Source organism: Pan paniscus, chromosome 14 (genome assembly GCF_029289425.2).
Source record: "Pan paniscus chromosome 14, NHGRI_mPanPan1-v2.0_pri, whole genome shotgun sequence".
NCBI classification, from domain to species: domain Eukaryota; kingdom Metazoa; phylum Chordata; class Mammalia; order Primates; family Hominidae; genus Pan; species Pan paniscus.
In genome coordinates, this window is record NC_073263.2 from 42,833,918 (window position 1) to 42,858,265 (window position 24,348).

At 41.3% G+C, this 24,348-nt stretch overlaps 1 protein-coding gene across 1 annotated transcript in view; it reads right to left on the minus strand.

Annotated features, from left to right (window-relative positions):
• ENOX1 (ecto-NOX disulfide-thiol exchanger 1) overlaps positions 1 to 24,348 on the minus strand; it is a 409,234-nt gene that overhangs the window by 141,216 nt on the left and 243,670 nt on the right. Inside the window, exons 8-10 of the mRNA XM_063595931.1 lie at positions 5,485 to 5,658; positions 4,055 to 4,261; positions 155 to 388 (exon numbers count right to left, since the gene is read on the minus strand). Of these exons, the coding sequence (XP_063452001.1) occupies positions 155 to 388; positions 4,055 to 4,261; positions 5,485 to 5,658 (615 nt within the window). The remainder of the gene's footprint in view (positions 1 to 154; positions 389 to 4,054; positions 4,262 to 5,484; positions 5,659 to 24,348) is intronic.

The following is a 24,348-nucleotide window of genomic DNA, read 5'->3' on the forward strand; positions in this document are numbered from 1 at the left end:
TAAAGAATCTGTGCTTACACCAGACTCTTACAGCCTTCTTAAGGCATAGTAGACATTGTGCTGAAGGGACAATGGTGGAGGCAGGAGAAACGCACAGGGTTCCGTGTCTGGGGATCCCTGTGGAGGAAGAAAAGCCAGCATGGGTGGCCCATACCTTTCAGCTTTTCAGCCAGCAGAGCGGCTTCGTGCTCCGAGTAGTGCATTATGGCAGGCGGGGATGGGGGCCTGAGCCGGTCCTCCTCCAGCTTGCGCCGGTGCCGCTCCTCCCGGGCACGCATCCTCTGCTTGCATTCCCACTCATAGAAGTCATCCCTGGCCTGGGCAAAGTCCACATGAAGGCGGCCTGAATCCTTTTTGTCGGTGCTAGACCCTAATCGCATCCTATAACCTGAAACCAATGGAAACTCTGGTTACACCATAATGTAACAATGGCCACGTTTTTGGTCCAGACCTTCAAGGCACGCTTAGGCAAATGCTCACTTATTTCTTGGCTGTCACTACGGATACATTTCCCATAGGAAGCGGGAAACAATTATCCTTTTCCCCAGCAATCTTGAAGCTCTGTAAAGTTAGGTCTATTACAGGTTTGGGGATAAACACACCTTGGAGAGCTGTCTCAGAGGGCTGCTTACCCATCTTCCAAACCAGTATCCCCAAGAGAAGATGATCTCAGGAACTAGGGTCTTATCATGATTATTCCTTCTTCTCCCTGGCTTCTAGGAAGCTCAGAAACAAATTTGGCATGAAGCATTTTTTTTCTCTACCTTTTTATGGCCTTGGTTTTATTATATTTTCAGTTTACTATAATTCTACTGTATAGGTGAAATATGAGTAAATAAAGAGCATCTATGATATTTAAAAAGATCTACAAAGTGAATTCCAGACACCTCACTCACAGGTTATTGCTACATTCCCCCAGAAAATGCTGCTGCTCAATTCTCTCTCAGCAGCTGCAAAAGCCACAATTACCAAGGCAATTTTGCAATGCTGTTTTATTTCCACTTATCCTCTGGGGCGCGCAGGAGAATATTTTACCTTCGATCAAGAGGCCTTGCCGCTGCCTGCCTCACAGCCCTGCAGCACCTCATCTGGTATGCAGCACCACACAAATTGTTCATGCAATATTTTAAGGCCACAGCAGCCCCGTGCAAGAGCCCAGAGCTAGACAAAGAAAAAAATGGGCCTGGAAATCTTTGGGGGATTCACTGTGAGCTACCCAACTTAGATAAAGATTATGAGCAGAAATTTGATCTGAGAGATCAACACTAACAGAACTGAAACCAGTCAGCCGGCCTAACTTCAAATGAAGAAGAGTTGACTTTGAGGTTGCTCTTCAGTTTGGGGTACTCAGATTTTCAGAACATAAATCCAGGTCCCAGCAGAGATACAGCTGCTGGGGGCTGCCAGAGGAGAGAGCAACATAAGCACTTTTCCAGTATGGGGGCTTTGCAAATGAGATACAACTGTAAAATGCTAGGCTGCACTGTGCTGATGTTCAAGATCTCATGGTAGATTTCAATGGATTATTTTAGCACTTGGGGATAAAACTCAGCTGAAAATCTCTGTAGAGGCTGGCTCCTCCCCAGGATGCCACTTCACACCTTTGAAAAGTTACAAATAAGATATTGACTTCACATCTGGTTTCTGTGATGCCATGGAACCCTTCTCACTGCTAGATTTTCAAGTGTTATCTAAAAATGGGAAGACATAACAATACCAATCAAAAACAAAAACATCTAATCACAGATGTGCAGAATTAATGCAAAAGCAAAATGTATCTTGGTTGTGGGCCATGGGAACTTAACAAGTCAGCAGGCCACAGTGATACACGCGTAACAGCTGAGCAGGCAGGACTGTTTAAACTGGCCAGCTATCCCAACTGGCCAAGCACCTTTCCCCTGCTCATGTCCAGAGAAGCAGTTTTCAAACATTTCTGGCTCCAGAAACACCCTCACTTTCACAGAAACATCATCATTAAGGACTTAAAAGAGACCCTGATGAGGCTGAGTCTAAAATTAGCTAGGCCTTCAAACGTGAATATGGTCCTAAAATTAGACAGGCCTCCCAGCTGGGCTTGGGCTTGCTGGAGCCCACAAACAGGAGGGGCTGCCTGACTTCCTTCCTGCCTTTCCAGTTAATTGGCCTTGCAGATCTTCCTGGGACTGACGCTGCAGTCTCTCAAGGGCAGGGAGGCAGAGTTAGGAGGCTCCTCTGCACCCAGGTAGGGAGGCTGGAGGTGAGGCCTAGCTGTCTTCTCCTCCTACAGTAATGGGGCAGACCAAGGAGCAATCAGAGACTTGCTGAGAGAAGCGGGACCAGCACCCAGGCTGGAAAATCATAGGATCAAGGTATAATCAAGGAGCACCTTTCATATGCCTAAATTTGGGACTGTTCATCTTTGTCAGTGTCTTATGAGGCTTCTGATTGGGTGTGAACATTGTGTTGTATTAGTGTTGAAAGGGGCCTTTGATTTACTCTAACCTTCTCATTTAATCAAGTAGGGTAAAGAATACGGTTGACCTGTGAGCATGGGTTTAATCTGTGCAGGTCCACTTATAGGTGGATTTTTTTCCAACCAAATGTGTATCCAAAACACAGCATTCCAGGGATGTGAAACCCACATATATGGAGGGCTGACTTTTCATATACAGCGGGGGTGGGGGGTCCTGGAACCAATCCTCCGAGTGTACTGAGGGATGATTGCAGTTTTCTTGGTACAGCTGTGATTAGAAGCCAGGTCCCCAGGACAGGGTTCTTGAGATAGAAAAATCGGTCCTTCTTTATCATGATCAGGATATTTGTGTTAAAAACAACCATTTCCTGAATGGTTTCTATGTTGCAGGTGCCCTGCTAAGCACTTAATATCCATTATTTGATTTATTCCTCCTCACAGTCCTACGAGGTCATGCTGTTACTATCTTTATTTTACAGATGAGAAAATGGAGGCAGGCTCTAGGCCATGAAACCCAGTGCCACAAACTCACCAGAACCCCCGTTGTCTAACAGCGGATTGTGTGTTATGAAATGTCTTCATTCTAGGCTTTGTCTTCCTTCTCCATTTTGTATTGCTTTTAGTTTTTATTTTCTACTTTGTAAGGTTTTACTGAAATAAGGGGTTTTAAAGTTCTCCATATCACTGTCTACCTTAGGAAAGTCTCTGCAGTATTGGAATAACCTCAAGTCTTCTGGAGTTTGCACAGAATTTCGTGGCAATAGAGGTGGACTGCAGAAATTAAGTAAAACCTGGCAGGAATGCTCAGATAGGTCCCCCTGCCCCTCCCCACCCCCACCCGCTACTGTTTTCCCACATTCCCCCATCAGCTTTGCCTCAGGAATAGGGAGGTGAAATGCAGAGGGACAGACTGAAAAATGGAGGTGGGGAGTGTGAGGGAAGGGCAGTGAGTTCAGTCTGAGAATGTGTCCTTCCAAAGCCAGCCCCTAATTCTTGGGTTTGGCAAAGGCCTTGCGGACAGACTCCATTCACTTGGCCCAATACCCACAGATGGGAAGGCAGCACTAGGCCTAATCTCAGTATCTGTAAAAACCGCCTATAAAAATTGACACCAGAGGACAAGGCTTAATGAACCACCAACGAGGCAATGATACTGGGCCTTCTCCTAGGGCCCCTAAGCTACTTTCCTGCAAGGAACTGACCTTGCTTTGGTACCTTGGTGTCCAGAAAGTGAATCCACTTCCAAAAACCTGAAATTATTCTGAGAGAGTACTTTACTCCTCCTGAGGATTACATCCAGTAAGAATAATGGTCCTTAGTACTCATAATATTGCTTCTCATCTAATAAGCACTTGAGAACATTAATTAGAAACTCGATGGAATTCCTAAAGACTGGATGGTGGGAAATTGCTCCTGCAGTGAACTACCTTCACAGGCTTAGCGCAGAGCTTCTGGCAGCCAAGGAAGAAGGCAGAATTCCTCCTTTTCCAGCCCCAAACTATGAAGACTTTATTTTGCATTAAGGCCAAAGGGAATAAGCTCATATTAACATCACAAAACATAACAAAATGCCTAGAAAACTCCTTATGTAATGCAAAGTACCAGAAAGGTAAATGGCTTTATCAACCATGAATTCCTCTGCAAAGCGAATGTGACAAAAATTCTTCTTGCTTTTCCGAATTGCTGTAATATCACCGCACTGTTCAAAGACTTCTTGAATAATTTCCTCAGTAGCATTTTCTGGTAATCCTCCGACAAACACGGTCTTACACCCAGGAGGTCGTTCTCTTGTGGAAGGAGGTGGAAGATCTAATAATCACAACAAAACAGAAAGTTTTATCTTTCATTTATTTGCTTTCTCTGGTTCTCCCGGCAAAACTAAAGCTTGCAGAGTAACTTTCTCCAGACTGAGTGACGGTAAATTTCTATGCCAACTTACATTGATCCCAGGCTGTCTTGTTTCTAAGTTCCTCTCCCCTCCTGCTCCCAACCTTTACTTTCTGTGTTCATTGCTACACAGAGTGGCTATATGCTTGTCCATGAACAAAGATAAAGCAAATGTTTGCATAATTTCATTTCTCCTTTATACTACAGAAGCCCAGAAAAGGGAGGGAAAAAACTACCCAAAATACAAAACATGATGAAATGACAACATGATGAAAAACCTCAGCGTGTTATCTGCTTTGTCTTGTTTCCAGATAAAGGAGCGGCAAAACAGAATACAGGAAGCATAACCTACAAAAGCACGCACAATACTTACTTGGCTGTGAAACACCGGGCCTGAAAAAAACCACTTTGTTATTATTCACATTTAAATGAGCAAACTATTAAATTTTGGGAAGGCTGTATAAAAAGATACAATGTACACTCTCACAATATTTTACCTAGTTTATATGTAGATTACTAAAGCAATCTCCTGAAAAGTCCACTTAAAAAAGGCAACACTGATTAATATGAATGACAAAAAAAAAAAAAAAAAGTCCTAGCTCTTTTAGCCCATAAACTTAGTATCTGAGGCAAAATTAAAAAAATAAAATTCTGGCCCATTTACTTCATCAAATGTATGTTTCCTTCAAGCAAATACAATTTGGTCCAGAAACTCTGAGATGCAAGCTCCCCTCTCCCCAGCCCCCAAATTGCTAACTGTCAAATTAATTCCATTTTCCATCTAGCAAAACATATTTCAGAGTTTTTCACCCACATTTGTGAAGATGGATGGAAGTGCTCACATATTTCACACTGTGTTCTCCGGCAAACACTAGGCTTGACTGCATGCAAAAAGTCTTAACGCTGGATACACATCCCTAAATCCCACATACTGGCTTTATAGTGTGGATTCAGCTTCTGGACAGACACGTGGCCACATCCCTGTATATTTATTCTAATCTAGAGACAAAAGGCCTTCTGTAGAACGGATCCCCACTCTGTGCATTTACGTGTGAGTCACATCTGAAAATGACTGCAATGCCATTTTAAAATTTAAAAAGAAAAACATTTAAAATGAGCAAATATTTCTCATAGGTGTTACTTACTTGGATTTTGAGGAAAAAGAGTACAGCTTTTGCAGTGGATTATTTCTTTGACAACAGCCACTTCTGTTGGTGGTGGGGGAGGTACCAGTCCAAGGCCTGGTATCATTGGGTTAATGGGGGTGATTCCAGTCATCATGTTGAGGCTTGGATCAAAGCCTGGGACACAGATTGAGTCTGTAAAGTATATAAGATAACATTTTGACTGGAGATTAAATCCATTTTTCTTGTTGTTTTTGCCATTTTCCTGCGGATTATTTGACTTTATACTTTCTATTTTTCAGGAATTTCTCCTGGCATAAGATATAATATTATAGAAAGCTATGCCAGAAGGGTAAAGAGAAAAAAAGGAAAAGATGAACATTAAACTACATGAAAAGGAAATTATATTACTTAAAATATTAACATGGCAGAGAGAACACAGCATATTAAAATGTAAAAGCATGCACCATGAAGCTTCACTATTACTGTGAATGCAATTTTCTATTTCTTAACGTTGGTGTATTGTTTATACCACCTTATGACCCAGAATATGGGAAGAATATCATTTAACATTGAAGTGCTCTGTGAATCTAATTGTCAACGTGGTTTCATCAAAAGAGCCTTCTTACCCAAGTGACCTAGATTTAGGAAAGTTCAATTTATATGTGCATACTTTATAATGATGTATTCAGGTCCCACCTAACCTATTTCCCCTGGAATGAAAAAAAAAAAAAAAAAGCAAAACAAAGAGTGATTACAATTACTATGGCTGGGTTAGATACATGCAGGCATAAAATTAGCTATATACATTTCTGGATTCTATTGGATAACTGCACTTTCTTCCTATAATTTAGTCAACAAATAACTGACCCACCCTTTTGAAATCTTTATGCCCTGTATTAAACACACACACACACACACACACACACACAACTTGAAAATAGAAAGTGTGCAAAACAAATGGGTTTTCCAGCTTTTTTTTTTTTTTTTTAGTGTGATAATGAAGCAAGTGATTTCAAAGGTGGCATACAGACACTAATAAGTAAGACCTTTCTAACAGCAGGGGCTATGAAAATACTGTACTGAGTAGCCACAAGGGGATCCCGTTCGTGAGGGTTTCCCTGCTGGCAGAAAACAGCCTCACGGGTTGCATGAAAATGTTCCCAGGTAGACAGGCCAGGATAGATCATGGTGCCCTCCTCTACTCTGCAAGGATGAAACTTCCTTCTTGTCTCATACCATCCTATCTTCTTCTCCCTCCTCATCTTACATCACTTCCAGTCTTTCTTCCTGCCCGCCACCCCTGCCCCCAACAACCCCTTTGTACAGTTCTCCTGTACAGCCTGTGCCTTAGGCCTCCGCATGGCCTCACTCTTCGCTTACCTGTGCTGAAAGGCTGGAGGAGCCCAGAAGCAGATGTAAGAATAACCACGCGCTTTGTTTACTAAGAAGCTCCAGAGAATACAGAAGGTCTAGCAAAAGCGTTTCCTTTCTGGGAAAAGGTTTACAGATTCCGCCAGCTACTTTGGACATTTCCACTCCTCCTCTGGGCTGAACAGAATAAACAATGTGATTCTGATCTATAACCCCAAGAGGACTACTGTCCCATTTATTAAAAACTCCATTTAATTTCATAGTGTATCAGTGTGACTTCAGTAAAAGGAGGATTTTTTTTAAAAAGAAAAGAACCCTAAATATAAATGACAAATAAGCATTTTCTTTCAAAGTAGTCACCCTGACATTCTAGGTACTTCCTCTACAATTATGGCTCTCAGTTTCTTCATCTGTAATATGGTACTGTTTGACTGGATTATCTCTTGGAGTGCTAGAATTCCAAGACTCCAGGATTCCATGCTGATGTTGCTCAGTACAAACTGACACACAAAAGACTTAAAGTTTTATAAGTGACAGAGATGACTCTGTTTATTCTGTCAATCATCAGAAAGTTTCACAAGTATGATTTCCATTTTACAGAAAAGAAAGTAAGGCTTAAAGTGCTTAAGTAAAACTTCTAACATTCCAAATCAAACAGATGGCAGAGTCAGAATGAGGGCCCAGGTCTTTGCCTCAGTATTTAAACACGTATTAAATGTGACTATTTCAAAGTTTCCATCTAGAATGACCCAACATGATTACTCATCTAATACATGCCACTACTTCTTAAAATGTACTTTACCCTTAAAAAAATCAAGATGGGTCCTGCCGATCAATTCTAAAGAAGTTCCAGAACAGAATGGTTTTCAACATCATCATCATTAAAATAACATATTGGCCTCCAAGGTGAATATATTAGAAAAAGAAATATTGGCAATGGGAATATTGGCATGCTTGTGCTTTTATTTAATCTCATTCCGTACATCGGCTTCATCTGTTTCTTTCCTGGCCTGGCCCTCGCTATTATTTGCCAACACAGGATGATTTAAGGCTGAAACCACTCAGGACTGCAAACCCTGAAATGAGAGCCCTGTGAATTATAATCAGCAGATGTTTCCCACAAATGAGAAGAGAAGCCCAGTGCTTGCATTCTCTTTAGTTGTTAACAGACTTCTGTTTTCTTTCTGAAGGCTAAGTAAATAAATATATGTCCAGAAATGGGGACAGAAGATACCACTCTTGTACAACGTATTTTAATATACAGCAAGAGTTGCTTTGCTTTTTTCTGAGACATCAGTATGAGGAGACTATGAGGTTTAATGAAATCTGCATGGCAAGTGCAGTAGCTTGAAAAGAGCTTAGAAAGGAATTAACACGTAAATTATGTTGGACCTGAAAGGATTGGAGATTCAGCATTTGAGAGGAGAAAGTAAGGAAGGATTAGACTTTAAGAAAAAAAAAGAACCCATTACATTTTTAACAATATATGTAAAGATGGAAATTGTTTTCTCTAACAGCACAGGAGCATATGATGTACTCGCTCATTAAAGCAAACGCACAAACTGAAAATCGAGGAAGACACAAACACAGGAAGACAAAGGGGAGAAGGCAGCGCAACCCGAAGAGTCAGTTCCATGCCCTGTTAGGAAAAGCTGCCCCTGTGAGCTTCAGAGATAATGAGTTGTAATTCTACTCAGCGCAAAGAGGAGGACTGCTTAAATCACAGCAAGAAAGAATCCATTTACGTATACAGTAGAACTTTATTATCAAAACTGTACTGAGACGACAGGAAGGAAGGGTTATTCATCACAGACCGTGGCCCTGTCTGGCTCCTCTCTGTGTTGCCGGCTCCAAGCAGAGAGTGGCCACAGCCAAGGCTCGGCAAAGGTTTCTTTTTGGTTGTCTGTTCCCAGTTGGACGAGATGAAAACAAACAAAAAAAAATCCTGTTTACTGATTCACAGGCCAGTGTTTTATCAATTGGATGAGCATTTTTCAGAAGGCAGGTTGGAGCTTTGTGTTCAGGATTTTAGAGGCATGGCAGTTGAATTAATTAAAGCACTCATTCATTTGAATTAAAGCATTCATTCAGCATTTCCTGGGCACGTATGACTGCCAGGATCTGGAGTTACAGAGGTAACAGTAGTAAGTTCCCCACTTGAGTTTGAGGAGAGGATAAAGGATGGGAACCAAACTCAGCAAAAGAGTCGGGACACATGAGCTGAGGCTCAGAGGACACAGAGGGAGTCCAGGAAGGGAATTGCTGGGAGAGAGCCTGGTAGGCCTGGGGAATTCCAAACAATTTTTCATGGCTCTTTCATGGTGTGCATCTGGCAGTGTGGCCACAATGTCTGGAGAGACTGCAGGAATTAGATCAGATCAGAGGGACCCTGCTGTTCAAGCTAGTGAATTTCAACTTTGCTCTCCCTGGAACTCAGAGTCAGAGATGCACTCTGCCAGGCCAGGGCTCCGGTGCCTGGGCCGCCCTTCCTCACTTCTTCTCTCTTTGTCTGCTGCCCGCTAGCCATGCCTTGCTCCTTTTCTGCCCTTTCTAGTCAATGCCTCAGTTAAGAGTCTCATATTTGAGATGAGAACTAGATTTCATTTGAAAGAAAGGCAGTTGAGGCCTCTTGCCAGGCAAGGCTGGGCATACTAACTAGGTTAGGTGTGGGCAGGGAGGAGGGACAGAGAGAAGTTGTCAGTACTAGGAACAAGTCTGGTCTGGAAGGAAGAACATAGTGTTTTAAGAAAATAATAAGAGAAAGAGGCGGTAATCAGGCTAAATGGCTGCATTACAGGTGTAGTCCTGGGCTGAGGGTGTCCTGACAAAGTGGCTGAACACAGAGATTATTAGCGCAGACAAAACACAGGTCCAGGTGGGGCAGCTGCCCAGAGGACTCTGTCTACAGGTCACAGGGCCTGCACCCCCTGGTCCAGGGTTCAGACCCAGTCCAGGGGAAATAAAGTTTGCAGGAACATCATGGAGTCACAAGTTGAGAAATACTAGGCCAACTGGCAGGTTACCTAAGCCAGGATTCAGGCAGGAGAAGCAAGACAGGATTCAGACAACAAAACAGAAGCCTGGGGTTTGAGGAAGGAGATAGACCCCTCAGTTATCAGATACGGAGCACAGGTCACAGCCTGACCAGCATAAAGCCTGCTTGGATGCTGAGTCTTAGAATGCAGGGCTCCAAAGCCCCCTTCCTCCTGCCTGACGCCAGATGGACCCTCAAGTCCAGGGACAGAGTAAGTGTGTGGGGCCAGGTCCCAGGACTTGTGCAGGGCACAGAGGCAGGCTGGAAGGGCTCTAACAAACATGCAATTGTGCTGCTTCTTTTTCCAGAATTACTGGGTTAAAATTACTGACCTATCATCACTCTGCAGAGAAGCCACGTGATACCTGAAGACATTCTGTTTACCAGAAGTTTCCAGTGGAGAAACTTTTTCAGAAGTCTCCTATTGCAATTGACAAGTCTTGTTGTTCTATAATGTCATTAAATTTGTGAACTATTAAAGTAATGCTCTTTTTCATTCCATGTTTTCTTTTTTCAAGCATTCTTAAAAAACTGTTTTGTGAACAGCAGAGGAAAAGTGAACATTTTAAAAAAGGTGATCTTAAAGTCAAGGGATCTGGCACAACTGGATGACCTAAGGCTGACCAGCTTTTTTTTTTTTTGACACGAGTGTTGCACTGTCATCCAGGCTGGAGTACAATGGCACAATCTCAGCTCACTGCAAGCTCCGCCTCCCGGGTTCATGCCATTCTCCTGCCTCAGCCTCCCGAGTAGCTGGGACTACAGGCGCCCGCCACCATGCCTGGCTAATTTTTTTTGTATTTTTAGTAGAGACGGGGTTTCACCGTGTTAGCCAGGATGGTCTCGATCTCCTGACCTCGTGATCTGCCTGCCTTGGCCTCCCAAAGTGCTGGGATTACAGGCATAAGCCACTGCACCTGGCCAGCTGACTGGCTTTTTAACCTCTCTGGGCTTCAGTGTCTTCACCAGGGGAAGGAGAACATGAATACTAGATAGACATACTGGTCTTCACGGTCATCCAAGAAGAACACCTGGGTGAAGGCAGTATATCAAAGTGTGGAGACTTCAAGTCTGCAGTCATGCACTGGCTGTATGACTTTGGGAAATTTAACTAATCATTCTAAGACTCATTTATAATATCTGTAAAATAAAGATAATAATATTTACCTTTAAATGTTCTTGTGAGGATTAAATGGGATTAATAAAACAAAACCAAAGTGTTCAGCATAATGTCCAGCACATGGTAAACACTCAATAAATGGTAGCAATTACATACAGCATTAATAAATATATTAATATTATATAGAATATTTACATAACCTTATATAAATATGTTAGTAACATAGCAGACACACAATCATAATGATGATTAAAAAGTCTTTCATTTGACAAACATATGAGTGCCTACTAGGTGTTGAGTGTTTTGCTAGGTACTCTGCATTCAAAGACATTGCAATGTCCTTCCTTCACAGATGTGGAAATCTAGTGACTGAAACAACTTAGCAGAAAATACCAATAATGACACTTATTTTGAGACATTTAAATAAAGGGTGCTATGAAAACACTGAAAAGGGGACATCTAAACCAGTCTGGGATAGGGTTTGTAAGAGTTGACTTGTGTCCCCCCAAAAGATATGTTAAAGGTCCTAATCCCCCATACCTATGAATGTGACTTTATTTAGAAATACTGCGTTTGCAGATGTAATCAAGATAAGATTAGGTCATACTGGATTAGGGTAGGCATGATCTAATATGACTGCTGTCCTTATAAGATGAGGAGAAAAGACACAGACACACAGGGAGAACGCAATGTGATGACTGGAGAGATGCACCTGCAAGTCAAGGATCACCCAGGATAGCCGGCAAACACGAGAAGCTAAGAGAAAGACACGAAACTGATTCTTCCCTGGATCCTTCAGTGAGAACGAGGCCCTGCCAACAGCTTAATTTCAGACTTTTGGCCCCCAGAACTGCAAGACAATATGTTTCTGTTATTTTAAGCCACCCAGTTTGTGGTACTTTGATACAGCAGCCCTACCTAGAAAACAAATGGGGTTGAGGGTGGGGGGTGGGGTGGGTGCCAGGGGAGTGTCAGGGAAGGAATCCTGGAGGGGGTGACAGCTGACCAGGTTCTTGAAAAGGATGACATCTGTATATGCAATGGGCATGTAAAAAGGTATCCCCAAAATACACTTACTGGGATCATAAATACAAAGATATTTCTAAATGTTCTCTTAGGAGAAATGTTCAAAACCAGTCTCCTGGAAGCAGAATAGCTCTTAGGTTTTTTCCCTTTGTGAAATAAACAAACTCTGAAGATGGTTACATATTTGTTAAGAATAAATTAACCACACAGATTATGTTAACGTAACAGAATACTTTATAAGGTGAGTGAATGCCTACAAACTAGATCTTTAAGAAAGTGAAACTGAAAATGCTTTTGTAATCTTTCCAAAGAGTTTGAAAGGCAGTGAGGTATGTTTTTCATTTAAACCTAAGATGTGTATCCAGAGTGAGTTCCTGGTGCCTGCCGTGCACACTTTATAGACAAAGACTTCATTCCATCAATAAAACCCTCTGTCTCCTTTCACTAGGATGCAACGCTGGCAGAACTGAGGAATGCAGCTGTCAACAGCTATTCTAAGTATTGTTGACTTGGGTGAGGAGATTTGTGTCCATGTTTGAAAATATGACATGACACGAAGCAAAGAGAATTTCAAAACTCCTGACCAAAGCTGGTACAGAGAAAAACTCACTGCTCAAAGAACTCCATCAGATCTTTCCAGCAATCTGTGCATGGAGCGTGCACTTGAAAAGCAAGTGTGTTTTGAGTGAGCAGGAGGTAAGAGCTCATCAAAGGTTCTGTAAAATTCACTCACACTGCGGGCCAGGAATTCAAGGGCAGAGCGGTTTCTGTGCAGAGGACTGGGCTGACACAGTCAGAGCAAGCTGCTCCATGTTTTCTGGACCTGCTGAAACACACTCTTAAGACACAGTGGGCCTCACAGCTGAGCCATGAAAACCATGCTGGCGTATGACAACCAGGTGTGGAGGGGTTCATTTTGACAAGCAGGCAATAGACACTGGCCCTAACCAAAGATTAGGAAATTTCAAAGCAGAAAGCAACCTGGGCATTACCTAGTCCTACCATCTTGATTTAGAGATGAGAAAGTGGATGCCCAGAGAAGTGAAGTGATTTGCCCAAAGTTACACAGCTAGTTAAGAGGAGAGCTGGAATTAGAATCAAGAGTCCTGCTGCATCTTCACTGTGCACCTGAGTTCTCTGTCTCTCCAGCATGCCTTCCTTTGGATGCCTCTAGTGACACTGCACTCACTAGCTCCTGACATTGCCCATTCTTTTTTTTAACAGTTTTCAAAGTGAGAAATTTATCCCTAATATGTTGACTTCGGACTTGATAACCTGTAGTTAAATCCATTGTCTTTATTCAGTACTCCTGGGTTCCTGTAACAAGTCTGATTCTCTTTCCCACTGTTCCTGGTCAAATCCATAAAGAAAGCACACAACAATACCTGAATCTTCTCCCATTCAGCCTCAGCACCCTCTTCCTTCAGTTCTTCCATGAACTAAAATCCACCTTTTCTGACATCTAAAAATTCTAAAAATCCACCCTTTCTGAGGTCCAGGGTTATCCACAGAAAGAGACCAGGAAGAAGCTGATCAACCTATTAATGGTGGTCTCTATCTTTCTTAGTTCTGAACTTGTATGTATAAATTTTAGTAAGTTGTTATGTTACGATTAAAAAGTAATGGTCATGTTTACTCCTTGCTTTGTGACAGGCCTGTGCTGAAAGCTTCATGTCATCTCATGTCATCTTTTTGGCAGTCCCATCACAAAGTTGACAAATGCTAAGTGACCTCATTCTACTAAAACACACACGTCTTGTCTCTCTGCAGAAGGATACTGTCATGCAACTTTGAAGTTGACGTTTTGAAACTAAATGAAGGATTTTGCATTTTCCATTCAATTTTCCAAAATCTGTCTTAGTTCTCCTCCTGTCTTGAATTTCTCCTCCCTTGTCCTCAATACCTATAATGGCTAGACAATCCTCTCTTAAAGTTCCTGTTCCTTCTAATTCACCAGCAAATTTCTTCTTGCAGGACAGATTCAGCCACAGAGGGCAAGGAGATCCTCCTGTTGCCACATTTGGAAGGTGAACCATTAGCTGCCTTCCTGGCAGATGCCTACTGGGGGTCTGGAGCTTGGAGGTGACACATGGAGCATGTCCTCCTCCATTTCCTCCCTCTGTCCAGGTAGTTGTTGTTTTGCTCTCACCACAGCATTATTTCTGTTCTTTCCCCTCTCTACCTTCACCCCTTGGTGTGCACCAGGTTCCCTGCACCCTCAGGTTTGTGAACTGTAGCACGTGCTTACAGAAATATCTTCTTGGGCCGGGTGCAGTGGCTCATGCCTGTAATCCCAGCACTTTGGGAGGCCGAGGCAGGTGGATCACGAAGTCCAGAGATCGAGACCATCCTGGCTACCACGGTGAAACCCCATCTCTGCTAAAAGTACAAAAAATTAGCTGGGAGTGGTGGCGGGCACCTGTAGTCCCAGCTACTCGGGAGGCTGAGGCAGGAGAATGGCATGAACCCGGGAGGCAGAGCTTGCAGTGAGCCGAGATTGCGCCACTGCAGTCCAGCCTGGGCGACAGAGCAAGACTCCATCTCAAAAAAAAAAAAAAAAAAAAAAAAAATCTTCTTAAGCAAATCTTCTTAGACTCCTTCCCCAACACTGATTTCTTCTGAATCCTCTGTTGTAAATTTCCAGTTTTAAGGGCCATTGCCAGGTCTCAGGGATGTACACGGGGTTACCGTCAATTCCTTAGGCTGGAAGCTCATGTGTACTAAGTTATTTTCCCTGCTCCCTCTCACTCATTTCTCCATCTTGTCTGAATGTACTCCACAGCAAACTGCTTACAGGATTCTGGGCATCTGTCCTACTCTACTCCTCTTAGACACTTTTGGGTTAAGTAACTTTAGGGCTTGGTTGTTTCTTTTAATGGCACCACTCCTCTCAGTCCTGGTTTAAAACCTCTATAGGTAACCACATCTAGTGACCTGCCAAACCCTTTCAGATGGAGCCACCTTAGAAAGGATTTCTATATCATTGTCTTTTTTGTTCCCATTGCTAATTTAGGTCCTCATTAGCTCTCATCTGGAGTACTGCAAAGGACTCTTTTTGTCCCCACAAACTGTAGCTTCTATATCCCCCCTGTCCCCACTCCCTCCTGCCCTTCCTCCCTCCGCCTCCTCCCTGCATGCCCTTCTCACACCCCTGGAACTGGGATCAGCCAGCGATGCACACGGGGGAACCATGAGAACAGGCCCTAATTGGGGCCTCTAAATTACTTCTTTCAGACTTCTTTTCACATCCCTATCTCATTAGCCGATGATTAATTTTCTTTCTGTACGATGTTATGTGACTTTGTACAGCAGGACTGTTATATAATGATAGGGAGGGAGAAAAGGACTGAATTGGCTCTTGGTGTTCTCTGCTTTGTCCTAGCTGACAAGCTTATGGTGCGGGAGCAGACAGTAGGGGCAAAAAATTATTAAATCTTGAGAAATATTTTTGAACATTCAGTCAAGCCCCTAAGAAGTCGCTAATTTTTATACATCTACTTCTATCTTTCTGAGGAGTGGGGACACTCCAAATATATGTTGAAAGACTAAATAAATTATAATTTCTTTCTGGCATTCAATGCCTCCTTGCTTTATAGAACTTCCTCTTTATTTGAAGTCAGGTAATAGCCTGGTGACACCACATAGATATAAAGCCCACTATAGTCAGTATTTATAACAGCAGAGATGGTAATTCACAGCATGTAAATGTCTTTATAGGAAACTTCCCTTTGAAACCTGCATGTTTCTGAGGCAATATGCAAGTGTTAACCTTTTGATTTTATTTATCAACATTCATTTCTGTTTACAAAGGCATGTGAGAGATAGGTAACATCTCATAAATTTTAAAAAGAACAAAGAAAAACATTCAATATTTAGTTTCAAAGAAAACATTCACATCATATTATTTTAAACAATTTATGTAGGTTTCAATTTAAACTTACTGCTTGAAGGGACTGAAACAACACAGAACTGGTCTCTTTAAATAATATCAGTATATAGCTGTAGACTGGGAGAGACAAAAATAGAGCCTGTTTTAAAGGTAAACACATCATGAATATTCCTAAAGGGAACTGCAAATTGTGTGTGGTTTGTAAATCATAGACTGATCTAATATTAATTTAATTTTTCTACTAGACTGTGTGGGCAAGGAGAACGGGTAACATAACTATCACTTATCTCAGGGTCCAACATGGCTCTTGGCATATAGTATCCTCTTCAACAAGTATCAGTTAAATGAACGAAAGAAATTATAAAATTTACAGAATTTACAGAGTTCATCCTAAAGAGACAAGACAAAGTAGTATTTGGTTGTTGAGTCCACAATGTCACAGCATAAATTCGTATATGATTCTAAGCAAATGACATGTGGTATTCTTTCTATTTGTCTTATTAAGTGAATAGTAAGAGCCATGAGGGTTCTTGTTAGTTATTCCTTTATTATAGTTGGAAAATTATGGTGATGATGACTTACATTTCACAGATAATGAGGCTAAGAGGCACAAGGAATGAGGGTGTGTTCACAGAATAAATGGACAGAATTGGTCTTTGAATGCTTGTTAATATGGCATCTGGAAGGCAGACCTCATGCTTCCCTTCCTTTCTAGCTACAAGAACCCAGACCTGAAATCAAAGGATAACACAGAGGGGCAGTAGGGTAAGTATGGTCTCATCTAAATCCACACAAGGTCATCTCATACCACTTAGCTTGGGAGTGCTTGAAAAATTCAGGACAGGAACAGGGACAGGAGAGGACATCATAATCCCATACCTCAGGGGAATACTACAACCTAACAGGAACATAACTGAAAGGCAAGCTAACCAAAACAAGTTTACAAAAGAGGCAAAAATAAAATTTCACTCATCTGCTATTAAAATTTTAAATAGGAAGCATAAACCATATGAAATAAACTCAATCTTCACTTCTATATTATGGTGAATTCATGAATTAAGGGAAAAAGGAAATACAGGAACTGTAGATTCTGAGTAGAGATTAGAAATAAAAGGAAGAAATAAAGTTGAAGATGGAAAGAAAGGAAGTAAGTCAGAGGGAGAGGCAGCAGCAGACAGATGGAGGGACCGTCCGAGTTCTAGCTCAAGGGTAGACTAACAGAAACTGTGCCTCGGCTCTTCATCTGCAAAAAAAAAAAAGGACTAAAAAGAGTATTTACCCTGACAGCATTGTTCTGAGGATTAGTGTTACGAATTAAAATATGTACAAGGCTTCAAAGACTACCTGGTACAGAGTAAGCACTCAACACATATTACTATCACTTTGATAAACATTATATCATTTGTGTGTGTGAGTGTATGCATGTGTATATTAGAGTGTATATGTGCTACAAGACTGCTTTCATGTCCTTCCTTTAAAAAAAAAAGCATATCCTACTTCTCGGTGGCTTTTTAAGTTCATGTTTTATTATCTGTCCTAACTTCTTTGGGTGGAAGCCAGAAGGCCTTCTAGGAAAACAACTGAGGAGACAGTGCCATATAGTTTCTCTACAAAAGAAACTTCTCCAAGGGAAATCAGATACCTCCTCTTCCTTCTCCCCCAGGACCTAAGATATTTTTCATGCCTGGAAATGAGAGTTGCAGCATTGGGAGCTGTTTCCTCTCTGCTTTTTCTGCCAGGAAGATTAGGTGTTGTACCCGATACACCAACTGCACTTGTTCCTATGTTTGGCATACCCACTTTCCCCTTAAACTGAGTTTTCCCTTTGTAATTCTATTTTATTCATCCAAATGATTATGTCTATTTTGAGCTTTTTTACCCACACACATACACATACACACACACGTGCATACACACACACACACACACGTGTCTTTTTAATAAATTAAAACTGAGCAGCACCAGACTTTTAAAAATACTTCATTACATCCGAGGCCCTGGCCAGATTTACTTATTTACATGTTGTTTTGCATTTTAATTTAGAAAGCACCAATGCCAACCCATACTCCCCCATAGCTTGTCATTTCTGGCAGCATCCTGAGTAATTCCAGGGGTGAATTTTTCAGAGAAGTAAGCTAAGAGGGAATAATTTAACTAACAAATTGCCATTTAAAACTAATTTATCCTTTTGAGCTGAGTGCGGTATACTTGGAGGAGCATTCCTTAATGACTTGTTTGGATAATGTTTTTCTCCACAGTGTTGATCCCTCAACATTAGAAACTCAGAGAGTTAATTCCTCACATGAAAAACATACCCCAAACTTTTCTTCTGGAAAGGTCAAGATCAAAAGCAGAGACTATCCCCCAGATTTTTCATTTTCTCCCTTCCCTTCCCCTCCCTTGCCTTCCCTTCGCCTCCCTCGCCTCCCTCCCCTCCCTTCCCCTCCCCTCCCCTCCTTTCCTTTCTTTTGCAGAGACTATCCCCCAGATTTTTCATTTTCTTTCCTTCCTTCCTCCCTCCCTCCCTCCCTTTCTTTCCTTCCTTCCTTCCTTCTTAATCTTTCTTTTATCTTTTCTTTTCTTTTTTTTTTTGGAAACAGGGTCTCATTCTGTCACCCAGGCTGGAGTGCAGCAGCTCCATCACAGCTCATTGCAGCCTCAACCTCCCGGGCTGGAGTGATTTTCCTGCCTCAGCCTCCCAAATAGCTGGGACTACAGGTGTGTACCACCACGCCTGGCTAATCTGTATATTTTTTTGTAAAGATGGGGTTTCACCATGTTGCCCAGGTTGGTCTCAAACTCCTGGGCTCAAGTGATCCTCCCGCCTCAGCCTCCCAAATGTTGGGATTACGGGCATGAGCCACTGTGCCCAGAAAGGATTTTTCATTTTCAATTAAGTATTTTCTGCCCAGTTATAACTTCAAAGAACGTTAGGTACTTCATTCAGGGGTCTATATTTCATTCTTATTCACAGAAGCATCTAGTTTTGAATTGTTACTATGCTTTTATGCAGTGCTATATGTTCAAAATCCTTTTTTAGTCATTTAAAAAGCTGGTCCTCATTATATCTCCACCAGATTCTTCCCCCTCCACAGATGAAAAAGGAAGTTGAGGTTTGGCAGACTGAAGACATCTGCCCACAGTGTCACTGGAATCACAGGGAAATAGGCTGTGGTTCACGCTATCCTGCTGGGGATGAGAATCTACTTGTTTGTAGTCTCCAGGGTGGTAAAGAGCAGAGGGGGAGAAGCAGGATGCACAGTATTCAGGGTTTAGCTGAATGTCAAGTTCAGCTTCCTCATCTCAGATGTGAGGCTGCAACCTGCCTACTTACTTCACATTGTTGTTATGAGTGCCAAACTGTATGATGGACGTTTATGTGCCAGCAATTTACAAACAAGCCATCAATACACAGATGTAAATTATAGTCAGCATTTTTTCCTATTTTGGTGGCTTCTGAGACTCTACAATGGTGCTAAGTGCCCACCTTGTCCAGAAAGAGAATTCAATATATTCAGTGTATTACTGTGTTTTAACAAGTACACAGAAGTGTGACAGGTGAGAGGGAGAGAGGGAGAAAAAGAAGGGGGCGGTGGGGGGGAGTGAGAGAGAGAGAGATAGTGTCTATGTATGTGTCTATCCTCGATGCTTGCAATCCATGGTTCTCAGCAGAACTGTGCCATTCTCCATGTTAGGGTCAGCCAGTTTTTATAGTTGGAAAAACTGAGAAGCAGAGTGGCATACTGCCCTAGGTCCTTCTAAGATATTTGCTCATTCAACATGTATTAATTACATACAAGTTTGCTAGGCAAGACGCTGGGGGCATAGAGGTAAGTCAGGATCCCTGGCCCTAAGGTGCCCCCAGTCCATGGTGATGCAGATACCTGGGCACATAACTGTGTTAGAAAGTGGCAGTGTTATTAGCAAGGCACACAAAGTACCTATATCATCATCCTGGAAAGAGCCTGACCATACTCTGAATTGTATGTGGACTTCCTCAGTGAAAGTATCTATCTAGCTAAGCCACTGTATCCCCAAAGCCAAGCACAGAGCATTTTGTAAATACATACCCAGGTCAGAGAGTGGCTACCCCATGGGCCCCAGCCACACTTTCAATAGCAGTCATTTTTCCTGCATTTATCAAAAGACATTGTGGGGGCAGAGGATTGTTTGGTGTTGTATTATTTATCTTTATCTATATTATTATTTACCTTTCTCCTCTTCCTAACACAGGAACATTCCAGATCGGTAGGCCTCTTGCAAGCTGAGTCTATACCAAAAGTGCACACGTTGTGGAAGACTGAGGTTATAAAGGATAAATCTGTCACAGAGACAGAGTACAAGGGCTGGCTAACCTATATTTGCTTGTTGTAACTGAACAGGGAATTTACATTTGCCAGAATGGCAGAAAAGAAATATTAGCTTGGGCATTCATGCCCTTATTCAATTTTTTTTTTTTTTACTATAACCAAAACAGATCTTCATGTTTTTTCAAATACATTTGGTCAGTCAGTCAAAAGAATTTGAAAAGCATATCACAAGTATTTAACTTCCTTCTATCAGAGAGTGATGGGACAGAGACATGAGGGAAGTGAATCATTTCAGCATAAAGCTTTTGTTAAACAGAGCTAAGTTAAACTGAACTAAAATAGAATAAATTGGATGTATGAAGTGTGTATTATGGGAACTTATCCTGGGACCTCTTCTGTTCAGTGTCTTTTCTTGATGTCTTGAACAAAGATCGCTATAATACACTCACTAAATACTCACCATCATTAAGTACTTGTGTTGAAGGCACGTCAGGTGCTAAGAACACAGAGAGGTTGAAGACAAGTGTTTAGGCTTCATGCTTCAAGAGGGACAGGAACTTTCAGAGTAAATTAAAGTGACAAAAAAGTACTTTAAGTTATTGAAAACCTTGCTAAAATGAAATTAAAGAGCTGAAACTCTACCCAGAGTTGCATGACTGACACAGTCACAGTAGATTATAACAGAAAGTCATACTGTAAGAGGTAAATCCTAATTCCACGGGATAATGTCAGAGAAATCAGGTCCTATAAAGCATCCCTCACACTGTTCCCCTTGGCCACCATCTGTCAAGAAGTGGTACCAGGCCAGCTCTTGTTATTACCATAAGAAGCAGAGAGATATGAGCTGGGAGGATCCAGGTCAGATGGACCCCTACCAACCTCTTCCAATTGAAATCTGGGCACTTCTACCCTGGCCTCACCCCTCCACACCTTGCTTGGCTGGCCTGCCTTGCACTGGCCTCACCTGTGACCATGCACAACAGCTACCTTTTGGACAGACTTTATACCAGCCTGACCAGAAGGTTTTCTTACCTATGATGCTCACTGCCCAATTTTTCCTTTTGTCCCTGCTATAGTTTGTATTATAAATTTCATGGTTAGAAATTTAATGTTGCCAAGCATTAAGAGGTGAGGCTTTTCAAAGGTGACTAGGCTATGAGGGAGGTTATGCCCTCATGAAGGGATTAATGCTTTTACCATGGTAGTGGATTAGTTATTGCAGGATTGGGTTAGTTATTGTGCGAGCGGGCTCCTGATAAAAAGATAAGGTCAGTCCCCACTCTCTCTCTGTCTCACATGCTTACTTGCTTTTCTGCTTTCTACCATGGAATGATACAACAAGAAGGCCCTCACCAGATGGCTGAGCAGATGCTGGCACCATGCCCTTGGACTTCCCAATCTCTAGCACCATGAGCCAAATACATCTCTTTTCTTTATAAATTACCCAGTCTGTGGTACTCTGTTATAGCAGCATAAATGAACTAAGATACTCCCCACCTCACATTTGTGATTGTTTTGGATCGCTTTCCCACGAACAAAACTCCTAGATATGATCCCTTTTTTTCTTGAGTGAATTACCCTCTGAGTAAAAATCTAGCTTTTGGGACTCCAGATGAATTGTGGAAGAAGGTATGGGAAAAGGTAGAGTAATTATTTTAACCAAGTATTATAGGTGCCAGGCAAGGTGCTAGGCATTTTTGCATACCTTATTTAATTTTATCTTCAGGACAACAATGCAAGGGAAGTTAAGATATGGAGAAAGTCAAGTGTCAGCTAGAAGCAGAAGAGTAGGAACTCACACTCAGGTCAGTTCTATTGCAAAGCTTTTTTTGTCTCACCAGGGCTGTCAATGATAAAACCCTAAATTGGATGGATTATAGGGTCTGGCCAGAACACAGGACAAGATGGACCTTTAGCTGGTAAACACCAGTATGGCCATATCACAGTTTTAGGCCAGCATCTGTTCTGCTTGGTCAGTGCCCAAGACCTATCATTTGTTAAATATTTAGGCATCATTGTTGCCCATATCAAAATGAAATGTTTGGCAAATACCAAATGTTTGACTTTTACCCTGGCAAGGAGAGAGTAACAGTGACTGGATATGTTCTCCCACCTGAAACAACTAAAAAGCCAGATAAAGTATATGAAACATGGTTTTCAGATACTGGGCATGAGGTAATGCAAGACAATGATTCACGAAAGAAGTAAAACAAACAAAGTGAGCCATATGATTGCCCCAGCTTATTGCCAGGAGAGTTTCCGGGCTATAGCACAGGGAAGAGGAACTCTGGAAAAGTCTGACAGTCTCTCTGAGTAAAGAAATAGTTGGTAGTTTAGGATGGCAGCTTAGAGTTCATAGGGTAAAGTACCAGAGAGAAGAGAATAGCACAGATGTGTGCACACAAACACATCTCTCCTTGGAGATATAAAGCAAGTCTTGAGTTGAGAACTAATCAGTGTATGTGTCTGATAAAACTACACTAAGCTGAAGAAAGAAACACCCACAAGGTTTAGAAGGAATAATCCATAAAGATTACAAAAGACTATTCTCATCAGTTAGAGTAGAAAAGCCTCATAATTCATGAGGTTATTGGGTAGAATACTCGGAATGGTATCACCTTTGTAGTAGGACAAAACTAGCCCTAGACAAAAAGCTGCCGTGATCTCTCATGACAAAACTTAAAAGCAAGCCTCAAAAGGTTCAACTGCTTCCCAGTAACTTAAATGGTTCCTAAAATAAACTTCACAGATATGAGAATACAAAAATACCCAGCACCTAACAAGGTAAAATTCACAATGTCTGGTAACCAATGAAAAATTACCAGGTATGACAGGATAATTCCAAAACCTCTGAATATATTATTTTACATGTCAAAGGAATTAAGGATACAGATGGCATTAAGATTGCTAATCAGCTAACTTTATGAGAGATTATTCTGAATTATTGATGGGGGCACAATATAATCACAAGAGTCCTAAAAAGGGGAAGAGGGAGGCAGAAGAGAAGGTTGGAGTAATTTGATGTATGAAGAATTCAACCCTCCATTACCAGTTTTGAAGATGTAAGAGAGCAATGAGCCAAAAAACATAGGCAACATCTAGAGGATGGAAAAGGCAAAAAATAGATTCTCCTCTGGAGCCTCTAGGAAGAAATGCAGCCCCGATGACATCTTGATTTTAGCCCAGTGAGATTTGCATGAGATTTCCAACCTACAGTACAAGATAATAAATATGTGTTGTTTTTAAGCCACTAAGTTTGTGGCTACTTGTTATAGCAATAGTAAAAAATGAATAAAAAGAGAAATTACATACCAGGCATACAAAGAAGCAGGAAAATGTGACCAATAATAATGAGAAAAATAAAACAGTAGAACAAAAAAATAAATAACACATAGATGACAGAATTAGTAGACAAAAATATTAAATATTCATAACTGTGTTCCATGTGTTCAAGAAGGCAGAAGGAAGATTTAACATATTAAATAGAGAGATGGAAGATTAAAAAAAGACTCAGAATGTACTTGTAGGGATGAGAAGTACAATGTATGAGATAAAAAATATACTGTATGAAATTAACAGCAGATTAGATGATTTATTTAAAAAGTTAGTAAACTCAAAGAAAAGCAATAGAAACTATTCAAATGAAACATGGAGAAAAAAGACAAGAACAAAATGAACAGAACATAAAAGGGCTGTGGGACAACTGCAGGGAGTCTAATATATTTGTAATTAAATTACTTGAAGAGGGTGGGGCAAGAACAAATATTTGAACAAATAATGGCTGAAGATTATCCAAATTTGATAGAAACTATAAGCTCACAGATCTAAGAAACTCGAGAATAGAAGGCACAAGAAACATGATAAAAGTATATGAGGGTACATCATAATGAAGTTACTTAAAATCAATGATAAAGACAAACTCTTAAGAGCATCCAGGAAAAAAAGACATATTACATACAGAGGAACTAAGATAAAAATAAGAGTATATTTCTTGTTGGAAACAATGTAAGCCAGAAGACACTAGAATAGCACCTTTAAAGAACTGAAATTAAAAAAAAATCTTTTCTTTAACTTTTTCTTTACCCAGTGAAAATATCTTTCAAAATGAAAGTGACAGAAAGACTTTTTCTGA